We start from the raw sequence: 12,765 nt of genomic DNA on the forward strand, positions 1-12,765 counted from the left end.
CAGGCATTCAGACTGCAGAAACGTTTTGTGCAGGAACTGTGTGCATTTTTGTGCACAGACGTTCGAAATTGAGGGAAAATTTTTTTTTGGCATCAGTGTAAAAATTTTAAGAGATTTTAAAATCGGTAAATTACAATAACTGATTCTATATTCTTTCTAGATAAAAGCAGCGTTTATTTCGTTCGTTTATCACAAAAATTGTAGAAATCACAGCATTTTGAGTAACATGATTACAATTTTTATTACTCTAGAGTGGCGGGCATTTAAATTAACTCCGTCCCGCTACCACTACCGGAATTTAAATGGCCGTCTCTTAAAGGTTAATTTGTGTATACCATTATACACCTGATACATATCAGGATTTTTGTGTACAAACAAGACTATGGAATATATATATAAACAGGGGACAGTAAGTATGCCCGTTGTCTTAAAGCCTTCCCTACATGAACTCCTTGGCTCTAATCTTAACAAGACTCTTAATGCTCTTTTTTGTACAGTACATATACTTTTCATTGAAGAAGAGCCCCAAAAAATGATACCGTAATTAAGTTGAGCCTGCACATGAGAAAAGTAAACAATACATAAAACTTGTCCACTCACCATAGGCTGCAATTTTCTAAGCATGTAAATTGCAGTGCTTAATTTTTTTATTAAATTATCCGAATATTGTTTCCACTTGAGATGACTGTCAAGGCACACACCCAAGAAATTAACACTTTCATCAATATTAAGAACTTGATCGTTATATTCCACATGTAATGGATAGTCCATGGTCATAGGCGTAGTAAATTTAATTACATGAGTCTTCTTTAGATTAAGGACTAATTGATTATTTGGAAACCATTCATAGATATGATTCATTATTTTATTTATTTTATGATTCAATGTGGTGATGTCTTTAGAGGAAACAATAATGGTGGTATCATCGGCGTAAAGAATGGTAGGAGCCAAACCATCTAGACTACTTGGCAGGTCGTTAATGTAAATATTAAATAGTAATGGTCCCAAAACAGAACCCTGGGGAACACCAAGTCTGCAGGTTACACATCTAGAAAGAAAGGTGGTTGAGTCATGAGTGTGTAATACAGTTCTCTGTTTCCTATTATGTAAATATGATTTGAGCCATTTCAAAATACATCCTTTAATACCATAATTTTCTAACTTTTGGATTAGTAGGTTGTGCTTGACACAATCAAAAGCTCTTGTAAGGTCACAAAATACACCTACCACCAGTTTGTTGTTATTATGAATTGAAGAAGCATAAGCCATGGTTCAATGAAGGATGCTCAAAGTTTTTACATCAAAGGTTACAAGCCAATTGTAGTGGTTACAGGATCAAAGTAAAATAAATGGGGATAATCTCAGCAATATAAGATGTGAAACCAGCAGGCATTTCAGGAATAAAAAGAGGGAATATTTGAAAGACAAATGAACAAGAAGGACAAGAACATTAGAGACCTGTTTAGAGGAATAAATGACTTCAAGAGGGGTTACCAGCCTAGCAGTAACTTAGTAAAGGATGAGAATGGTGATCTGCCTGCAGATTCCCACAACGTTTTGAAGAGGGAGAAGAATAACTTCTCTCAGTTATTGAATGTACATAGCGTCAGTGATGTTAGGCACATAGAAATACATACAGCTGAGCTGTTAGTACCTGATCCTAGCCTTTTTAAGGTTGAAGTTGCTATTGCTAAGTTGAAAAGGTATTAATCACCATGTAGTGATCAAATTCTAGCAAACTCATTCAAGCAGGAGGTGAAATATTACATTCCAAGATTCATCAGCTAAGTAATTCTATTTGGAACAAGGAAAAATTCCATGATCAGTGGAAGGAGTCCGTCTGTTATTGTACCAGTTCACAAGAAGGGCGATAAAACTGAGTGTAGTAAATATTGTGGGATATCACTGCTATCAACTTCATACAAAATTTTATTCAATACTCTATTCTCAAAGTTAAGTCCATATATATATATATATATATATACGAAATTATTGGGGATCATCAGTGTAGGTTTAGACATAACAGATCAACTCCTGATCAGATATTTTGCATTCATCAGATAATGGAGAAAAAATGGGAGTACAATGAAACAGTACATCAGCTATTTATAGATTTCATGAAAGCCTATGATTCAGTCAGGAGGGAAGTATTGTACAATATTCTCATAGAATTTGGGGTGCCCATGAAACTAGTTAGGCTAGCTAAAATGTGTCTAAACAAAACGTATAGTAAAGTCTGTTTAGGTAAACAGTTGTCTGATAATATTCCTATCCAGAATGGTCTAAAACAAGGAGATGCTTTATTGCCACTGATTTTCAACGTTGCTTTAGAATATACCGTTAGGAAGGTCCAGGGAAACCAAATGGGACTAAAATTAAGTGGGACACATCACCTGTTGGTGTATGCTGATGACTGGAATCTACTGGGTGATAATATAGATACCATAAAGAAAAACACACAAATTTTGTCACTAGTAAGGAGACTGGTCTAGAAGAAACACAGAGAACACTAGTTAGTTAGTTAGTTAGTNCTAGCAGTAACTTAGTAAAGGATGAGAATGGTGATCTGCCTGCAGATTCCCACAACGTTTTGAAGAGGGAGAAGAATAACTTCTCTCAGTTATTGAATGTACATAGCGTCAGTGATGTTAGGCACATAGAAATACATACAGCTGAGCTGTTAGTACCTGATCCTAGCCTTTTTAAGGTTGAAGTTGCTATTGCTAAGTTGAAAAGGTATTAATCACCATGTAGTGATCAAATTCTAGCAAACTCATTCAAGCAGGAGGTGAAATATTACATTCCAAGATTCATCAGCTAAGTAATTCTATTTGGAACAAGGAAAAATTCCATGATCAGTGGAAGGAGTCCGTCTGTTATTGTACCAGTTCACAAGAAGGGCGATAAAACTGAGTGTAGTAANATTTTCAACGTTGCTTTAGAATATACCGTTAGGAAGGTCCAGGGAAACCAAATGGGACTAAAATTAAGTGGGACACATCACCTGTTGGTGTATGCTGATGACTGGAATCTACTGGGTGATAATATAGATACCATAAAGAAAAACACACAAATTTTGTCACTAGTAAGGAGACTGGTCTAGAAGAAACACAGAGAACACTAGTTAGTTAGTTAGTTAGTTAGTTAGTAGAGAGTGTGGGTTTCCCCATGCACTTAGACCTGTATTGGTCCAGTGTGCTTCCCTCTATGATTTCTACCAGTCTCTATATCCTAACAGTACTGGTGCTTACCATCAGTCCCGCCCAGCCAGCGAGACCAGCTCTACTTGCTGAGAGGTATCTATAATGCTTCCCCCATCTACCAGAGGTATTAGAGACTGCTGTTGTGCGGGAAATGTCCATAATTTGGCTCAGTGGCCTCCTTTGGAGATATGAGGTTCTTTTACGTGCCGTAAAGCTACGACACGGGACCCACGGCTTAAAGTCCCTCCTGGAGGACTTGTTCCCTGAATTTTTCCGCCCTTAAAAATTCGACGACCTCCGCCAGGTATTTGAACCCGCGTACTACAAGTCATGCGGTGGGAACGTTACCTCTAGACTATGGAGGCCGCTTAGTCAGAGAACACTAAGTATATGTTGCTGTCTCATCACCAGAATGCAGGTCAAAATCATGCATAAAGATAGGTAACAGATGTTTTGAAAATGTGTCACAGTTCAGATATTTGGGAATGACTATAACAAATCGAAACTTGATTCAGGAGGAAATTAAGAGCAGATTGAATTCAGGTAATGCTTGCTACCGTTCAGTCCAGAGGCATTTGTATTCTCATCTGCTGTCTATAAACATTAAAATTAGAAAACACAAAACTATAATTTTGCCTCTGGTTCTGTATGAGTGTGAAACTTGGTTTCTGACATTAAGGGAGGAACATAAACTGAGGATGTTTGAGAACAGTGTGTTGAGGAGAATATTTGGACTGAGGAGAGATGAAGTGCCAGAAGGTTGGAGAAAACTGCATAATGAGGAGCTTCATAACTTCTAGCCTTCTCAAAGTATAATTAGAATGATCAAGTGAAGGACGATGAGATGGGCAAGGCATGTAGCACAAATGGCGGAGAAGAGGAATGCATATAGGATATTGGTGGGAAAGCCGGAAGGAACACCACTGGGAAGTCCAAGACATAGGTGGGTCAACAATTTTAAAATGGATCTCAAGAGAGACAGGATGTGATTGATCTGGCTCAGGATAGGGACCAGTGGAGGGCTCTTGTGAACATGGTAATGAACCAGCAGGTTCCTTAAAATGCTGGAAAGTTCCTGAGTAGCTTCTCAAAAAGGGCTCAGCTCCATGAGTGAGTGAGTGAATGGCTGTGCCTATTGCACCACATGCATTCAGAGGACACTGTAACATTTCAGCATTCAGCAGCACCAATTCAATAGCCTATCTGTATATGCTACAGGAGGCATCAACATCCTGAAATGGTTGAGTAATATGATTTTCATACCTCCCTGGAAGTGGAGGCTTGGGAGGTGGACTGGTGTCATTGAGTATGGACTCCGAGCTCTGCGAATGTGGCAGGGAACTGTAGCCATGCCTGTCCAACACAGATGAAGACGTCTGCTCCAAGATCTGCCGTTCACGTGGAGTAAGGGGAATGTCAGGGAGAGAGCTGCGCTGGGGAATATCAGCAGCATAACTGGAGGTATGATCCACTATCATCATATGATGATTGTGACTGCTCAGTGCCTTGGAACTACTCTCACGGTTTGCAATCTGATCTTGAGCCAATGAAACAAGATTCTGAAAGAGAAGAGAGTGTAAATATACATGTCATTGAGGCTGCAAAGGATGCTCAGTTGCTGCTATTACTGTTACCTGCACAGCATCCTCCAGCAGCTGGATCATCTCAGTGACATTCTCCTTGTCCAAGGCCTTCTCTCCCTGCAGTAGTACATCATCACACAACTTGATAAGCTTTGCGAGGCTTTGGTACACTTTGTTCGTTGCAGAAACCAGCGTGGAACTGAAAGGTAAGTGTCAAGTTCAAGCATAGGGACACTCTCACATTCACAATGCACATTCATACACTCACACCCACCTGTGTTCGTTGAGGACATATGATTTGAGCACGCCATGGATTGTCGTCACAGTTTCCAGAACTATGGTGCCGTTACCCGCCAGCATTTCCAGCTTCTTCTTCGTTATCACATCATGAAAATGCTTCAGGGCAAATTGCACCTATTCCAAAAAGCCTCAAATTACTTCATGAACAACAAACAAACATGGAATGCTACCAAATTCAAGATTGTTTTCACCTCCTTCTTGTAAATAATGCTGTAATTAAGATGGAATTTTTGGTGCAGAGGCTTTATTGTTTTTAATTAGTTTGTTCGACCTTCATCAGACACTCTGCTCTATGACACAAGTAATTATTAATTGGGAATATTTCTCTTTCTGTGGTCTCCAGATTCCCACACAGTAATTTCCAGCGTTCTGATACACATCCATCCAGAAAGAAGGTAACAGACTAGTCTTTCCATTGATCTATATTTATTTACCTATTGATCCAATATTATTCTCTACCAGCCACTAGTTAGTACTATGAATATGACAGTGTCAGTGTAGGAGGGTATACGTGACGAAAATAACGGGTTCTAGTTTGGATGATTGGATCTGATAGCCCCTTGGTTACAAGCTCTCTTAATCACATTTAAATACAGCAATTCTGAAACAATGCACCTGTTTCACGTGTAGATCCAGGTCTCGCAGAGGATTCTTTTCTGTGGCGCCATCGACCGCATCAACGCTTGCAACCTTGTGGCCGGTACGGGTCTTGGGGGAGTGGGGGGACCCAGAGCGCTGCCCGGACCCACTGCCCGGGGACCGCATCTGCGACAAGATCTCCAGGAAATCCTCCTTGAAAGAGCGGGCCCGCCGTGCCAGCTTTCCCCCACGTGGCTTTGTGTTTGATGTGGTGCTAGTTTCTGATTCTGCAACAAAAACATGTTTCATAGTTTTTCTCAGTCAAATTACATGAAATGTGGGCTCCTAGTATCTCAAACTAGCCAACATGCTTACCACTGTCTATCAATCCAAACAAGATGGTAATTATACCCTTTACTAGGAGTAGGAATATCAAGGGGCTTAAGGAACCAATCCTCTTCAGTCAAGCAATCCAGCTATCCAGTGAAGTCAAGTACCTTGGGCAAGGCTATTAAGAAGGCCTATAAGGCCTTCTGAACATGCAGAGGCACATTTGGGAAAACCTGGGGACTGAAACCCAAGGTGGTGTATTGGATACACACTTCTGTAGTAAGACCCATAATTACCTATGCTGCCACTATATGGTGGCCTAGAGTTAAACTTGAAACAAGTCAGGCTGAACTAAGCATATTGCAAAGGACAGCCTGCTTGGGAATTACGGGAGCAATGAGAACAGCTCCAACAGCTGCAATGGAAATCCTACTAGGACTCCCCTCACTGCACCTGCAGATGGAAGCAGAGGCCAAGTTAGGAAATTACAGATTACGTTGCAATGATCAATAGAGACCTAAATCTGAAAGTTTTTGACATGCATACATGAGTCAGAACATGAAAAATGAACCAATCTTACAGATGGGATCTGAAAAAATGATACCGAAACATGTCTTTGATAAACCCTTCACCATCAGATTTCCTGACAGAAGTGAATGGAACGAGGGAGACTAATCTGGTATACAGATGGTTCCAAGGCAAATAACGGCACTGAATCAGGAGCGTATTGTGATGGAACAGGGCGGAAACGTAGTTTCGGCCTTGGTCAATACACACCAGTATTCCAGGCAGAAGTGTATGCCATTAAGGCATCCACAGTTTAGAATCTAAATAGGAACTATAGAAATAGGAACATCTATATTCTATCAGATAGTCAAGCTGCAATCAACGCACTTGGTACATACCAAATCACTTCAAAATTGGTTTGGGACTGCCACCAATCCCTCACACAACTGGCCAAACACAACAGAGTACAACTGATATGGATGCCAAGTCATGAGGGTACTGCTGCTAATGAAACCGCAGCTCAGCTGGCAAGAACAGGACCTGAACCAGCTTGCGGCATCTCAGTAGGAGAGTATTGCTGGGAATGAAACTGCAAATCAGCTGGAAAGAACAGGATCTGAACGGACGTTCATAGGAGCTGAACCAGCCTGTGGCATCTCAATTGGAGTTGCCAAGATAGCAAATCAGGGACTGGACTAACAGAAATCACAAAAAACACTGGGAATCCACAACTGGACTCAAACAGGCAATAGGATTTATATCCGGACCTTCTGCCAAAAGATAGAGGGACCTGTTAAAAGTTAAACAGAGATCAACTCAGATGGGTGGTAGGATTACTTACTGGACACTGCCACCTAAAAGGGCACCTTTTCAAACTGGGGCTGACAGATGACCCAACTTGTGAAAGGTGCCTACAAGAAGATGAATCACCCACACACATCCTATGTGATTGTGAGGCTATAGCTTACCTACGATATCGCCACCTGGGTCAGTTCTTCATGGAACCAAGTGACTTTTATGACGCCCCCATAAATAAAGTCCTACATTTCATTCGAAGTGTAGGATTAATAAAGGGTTAATCCAAAGGGGAAGCACAATAGATCATTGAAGGTCGCAGTGCGACGGCCGGTTTCTATGGCTCACCCCTTATACTCACACTCAACATGCTTACCATGTCATTCTGTTGAACAACTTCCACATACATCATTATCAATTAGCCAGGGAATAAATAAGACAGACAAAGAAATCTTCAGATTTCAGAACAACAACACTATCATAACCCTGATGGCCAAACTTTGAATATGCACTGCCTTAAGAGCCTGAAATCTCACAGCTACCATTTTGTTTCACATTCTACAAGAAAAACAACAAAACAAAAGCTGAACATTTTTTGAAGACCTATTACTATACATCATTTCTGGGTCACATACTAAGAGCGCCCTGTGTTGTTCCCACCTCAGAAGTTCGCGCATCTGCTATGTTGTTAGTACCAACTAACTGAAGGTACTCTCAAATTTATGAAGAGAGACATGTGGTCTGTTGGTATGTCCAGACGTGTTCATGTTAACTTCAGGCACTGCACTCTTGTTTCACGATCAATACACAAGTGTTTATAATTTATTTCTCTATGTCTTCAAACTTCACATGCTTTCTGTAGTTGCCTAACTTCTCTGTTGAAGAGTACTGTCTTCTAGCATATAATGCCGTGTGGTCCGTTGCAAAGTAACCGACGTTTCGGAGGAACATATCGCTTCCATCTCAAGGGTTGAATAATCATACATTCGGTACAACTTCTTGGGTGGGGGATCAGCCCACCTCAAGGCCACTACCTACACATGGCAACACAAATACAGAATACACGCAAACATCCATGCCTCGAGGTGGATTCGAACCCACGACCCCAGTGTTTGAGTAGGCGAAAACAGGATCATGCCTCTGACCGCGCGGCCAGTGTGTTCTGCCTATCTCAGGTTATACGCCATCAAATGCTGACTGATGAAAGATGAATTGTAAAGGATTTAGAAGGAAACAATCACCACATTTACCATCCTGGACTGACAAAAATCCTGAAAAGCCTTGGCCACGACAGTCGGTGACCCCGCCGAGATTCGAAGCGAGCGCCTCCGGATTACAGGCGTAGAACGTTATCACGATGGTGTGCACTGCATTTTCCTCAAGTGCCGGACTGGCGTGAGCACGGTGATGAATCTTCCGGGTCCCTGACATGATTAGTCCCTCCAGGGAAAATTCCTAGATAGTGGCTCAATTAGGCCACGACCGCTTCCTTCCATATCCTTTCAAATTCGTCATTCGCTTGGCATCGTATCACTCGACGCCATATTGTTTGGGCTGCTGACACCTTTCACCGAAACATACACAAACACAGAACTACCAGCCCTTACAATGACGCGTATTCGTGCCAGGGCTGAGTCACTGGCGATAAGTGAACGGCAAGGCCGAACATAACACGGCTCGTTTGGTAACAGCGCCTGCCTCCGAGGGACCTGCCGTTTAATATACATGGCGATCCTGGGCACCGGACTTTTTCACAGCTGAGGTGGGGGAGGGGCAACAACAATATTTGCTTACAAACTTACATTTCAGCCGTTTACGCAAATTGTTACGGATCGCCCTAAAGTTCTTCGTCTCCAACAGAGACACTGCCTTCAAGAGCCCTTGGTATTAACATCTGCTACACTTCCTTCTTTTTCAATTTGATTTGTTCCTATAACGTGAGGGCGGAGGGGGGGGTCCTGACTGCCCCACCCCACCAGGCGAGAGATATCCCGTGTGTTTACTACGAGGTACGAACTGAATCTGTAAGTAATATTTACATGAACTTCAGGTTTCACTGGGTTCCGACTAGTTACCTTATAATGCTAACTTACCTCAATTAGTTTACGTTTCCTCTTTGTATGTCCGATTTCCTATCGGCATTTACACACTATTTCAGCTGAAACTAAATAAACAAGGACTGAACCGGTCCCGTGACGACACGAGGACATCCGTCACAATTCCCCCACATTTCTAAAATATGCGTTCTTCTCGCTGTGAGGGTGTGCCCCGGTCCACCTGTGGTTCCAGCCGTTCCGTCAGTCAAACCTACCTACTCACATCTCACGGCTTCACTTCACACTCAGCACTAACGCAGCTTCCACGGACTCGTTGGTATCTTACATCAATGGAGACTGACTTCCTGGGCACCCCGCCCCACTGTGCATCATGTGTCGCGTCCCACGTCACTTCCCCGGTGACGTCACATCAGTTGAAAAAACAACCTTACAGAGAAATAGGAGTGGGAGGCCCTGGAGGAAACCTCGATTAAGTTAAGCCACACTGGCCGCTGTAATGTGAGGCACTGAGGAAAACCTCGGTTGGCCTGTAGACAACGAGCAGTGCACAAATGCCCTTCTTAACAAGCCCAAATCGACACGCAAACCTCCGCTTTATGCATTATTTCTTGCGCAACCAAAAACATTCATTTTTAAACGACGGTGTCTCAGATGTTCATTGTGGAAATATCCGAGTTCACTGTCTATCTGAATGTTTATTTTACGACGCTGCATGAACTACAAATGCTGTTGTATCTCTCGCCATAGCACTTCGCACGAGTTCCGCTCTGTTGCTTGGAATCGTGCTACACAAGCAGGCACAACTCGCATATCTGCCAACCAGTGGTCCACGAACAGGAGCCCGTTCTAAGTCGAATAATGGAAAAGAAAGGCCACCTCCCAAGCACGGACAACAGCTGTGAATCAACGGAGACTTAAACTGCACTGTCCAAGTAGTCCTCAGGCGGTAAGAGGTCAAGATGTCCCTGTACTCAATTCATTATCATGCCATGAAGACGTACGGGGGAGTGGAGGCATAACCTCGGCACCACATGGAGGTGACTGGTCAGCTTCACGGGCAGGCCGCTTAACCCCTACTGTTTCCGGAACCCATCAGATAGGAGGCTTGGTGGCCTGTCTGGCAGCTGCGGAGAAAAAAAAACTCCTACCCCTGCCAGGTATTGAACTCCAATTCCTCGGCTGTCTAGCGCCCGTAGCTATACTCACACTTTTTCCTATTTTTTTTTTTATCTCTTCCGGGGGGCGCTGGTTTGTCTACCCTCCCTTCCCTCTGTCGGCACCCATCAGCCTTGCTACAAAATTCCTGCACGGGTAAGAAGCATTGCCTGCTCGTACGTGTAGGTGGAAAGGAAAGCATTCGCATAAAGTGACTGTGGAGAACCTGGAATCCTCTTATCCATACGGTCGGTCCGCAGTGTAGGACAGAATCAATCTCCTCTGTCTGCCTGTTTCGTTATCCACTAGGAACATGACGCTTCTGACGGGAATTTGCACTACAATCTGGCAACCACATATTATTCTGATCATTCCTCGGCCTGTAACAGGCGAAACTCAAAAAATCTGCCGTCGCATCTTTCAAATCAATGATCAGTGTTGCCACTACGTGCTACATGCTCGTTTTAGAACAAAAAGGGAGGGCGGTGTGACGTAATATCACGAAGCGCGCGTTATTTCGGACAGGAGCCAAAATATGGCGTCTGGTTGGCACCGGTACTCGGTTCACATGCGCAACAATATTTACCTTTCCACAATATCATATCCAAACACCATGTCGTGAGAGCGTGATGGGGGTAAAGGGTTAACTTTTCATGCGTTATTATATGAGAGGTCAGACTTACGCCCCGGCGGCTCTAACCCTGGAACCATATGGAATGACGGTACCCTGCGCCTTATCACGACGCCATGCCGTGGGATTGGGGGGCGTGTAAGCGCAGTGACTCACACAATATGCAGTAATACTACCTGTACGAGCGACCGATTTTCACCAAACTAGGCAGCAGTAGGTCTCCCCGAATCCACATCTTTAAAAAACGTCGTGATACAGACGTTAGCGCTCTTGTATAGTCGTATTCGGGAGGCCCAGGGTTCGATTATTGACACAGAGTGACATGGTTGATGAGACAATCTCTCCAGGAACATTTGGGGATGACGCCTACTCCACGACCACCTCCTTTGTCATAATCAACCTACACTACTCAACGCCAACATGGCCGCTATGCGAATCTGGTGGGCTGTCAGCAGTGGCGGAGTGCTGATGTTATTTACGATGGTCCGGTCAGCAGAACCACTGATACCACGTGTATATGCACACAGAGCTGTCATTTCATCGAACTGATGAGCGTTGTTAACACGATACATAACAAATTTGCAGCAGGTCACGAATGAACGAGCAGTCTTTTACGTCAGTGTTTCGTTTTCGTCCTGTGAACACTGATATTTGATGTGGACACCTGTGTAATAACACTATGCAAAGGATGCGGTTTACGACTGAGTATTTGTACGTGTCATTCGTGGGGGATGGCGTTAAACGTCGGCCTCGACATTCTATTCGATAACACATCGGGGCTGGAAGGGGATACGGGAGAAGACGGGAAATTTACTAAAGCTTACATAAGAAATTTGGAATGTTACTCCGCTGATATGTAAATGCAAGCCAGTTTAACACGAACGTTACAAGATGGCAGCAGGTGCAGATCCTACCTTCGCCAGATTCCTCCGGATCGTTGCAAAGGGCTGACACGGCGAGCAACGTCGGGGTGAGGGCTATTGTAGAGTGGCCCTGCGTGACCTTATATCGGCGCCTGCCTCGCTCCGGCAGCGCAAGGAAGCCCTCATCGTACTGAGGCATGGCTTCGAACCCCCTACTAACACCAGAGCGTTTCGCCCAACACTAGCCACAGTGGACAGCACCGCGCTATTTCGGGCAGGCAGCCGTGTTTCGACACTCGGCCCATCAGAGCTGCCAAGTCTCTAGTCGCGAATATCCTTAAATATGTAGATTACATGGCGTAAAATTCACCCTATATTGTATAGCTGTCGGTATAGCGACAGGGCACGATAATTTGGGACTACAGAAGCTAGACTAGACTTTGGAGGCACCTAAAATCACAAGGTCCATCACTTCACGATCAGAGTGTGAGGAAGTGCTTGAAACCTGGTAACAAATGCTTCATGTCCGGCCAGTCTGCTAAGGCAGTACAGTGGGTCAAGGAAACGGAACAAGATGCGAGATAGACGCGGACTGACGTGACGGTCTTGCAGCTTAAGTAAAAGGTAAAGGTACCCCTGTAACAGGCCGTGGAGGCCCACAGGATTGTAAGACGTCGATGCTCCCACAACTTGTACACAATCGGCTCACAGATGGCGGTGAGGTCAGCTTACGCGCCGGCCGCCCTTTACCCCCCCCCCCCA

At 43.8% G+C, this 12,765-nt stretch overlaps 1 protein-coding gene across 8 annotated transcripts in view; it reads right to left on the reverse strand.

The window, feature by feature from the left end:
- The window catches only part of LOC111873639 (guanine nucleotide-releasing factor 2), a 45,434-nt gene that overhangs the window by 28,709 nt on the left and 3,960 nt on the right, over window positions 1-12,765 (reverse strand). For 3 of the 8 annotated variants that reach the window (XM_023868546.2, XM_023868542.2, XM_023868541.2), the window contains exons 1-5: window positions 8,548-8,907; window positions 5,702-5,952; window positions 5,061-5,200; window positions 4,838-4,985; window positions 4,467-4,762 (exon numbers count right to left, since the gene is read on the reverse strand). In XM_023868546.2, the coding sequence (XP_023724314.1) occupies window positions 4,467-4,762; window positions 4,838-4,985; window positions 5,061-5,200; window positions 5,702-5,952; window positions 8,548-8,728 (1,016 nt within the window). In that variant the 5' untranslated portion in view covers window positions 8,729-8,907. Of the gene's footprint in view, window positions 1-4,466; window positions 4,763-4,837; window positions 4,986-5,060; window positions 5,201-5,701; window positions 5,953-8,547; window positions 8,909-9,390; window positions 9,705-12,054; window positions 12,232-12,765 lie in introns of those variants that run through there. The other 5 variants (XM_023868543.2, XM_033755143.1, XM_023868545.2 and 2 more) reach the window with 5 other exon arrangements.

The sequence above is a fragment of the Cryptotermes secundus genome, unplaced genomic scaffold (genome assembly GCF_002891405.2).
Source record: "Cryptotermes secundus unplaced genomic scaffold, Csec_1.0 scaffold678, whole genome shotgun sequence".
NCBI lineage: Eukaryota > Metazoa > Arthropoda > Insecta > Blattodea > Kalotermitidae > Cryptotermes > Cryptotermes secundus.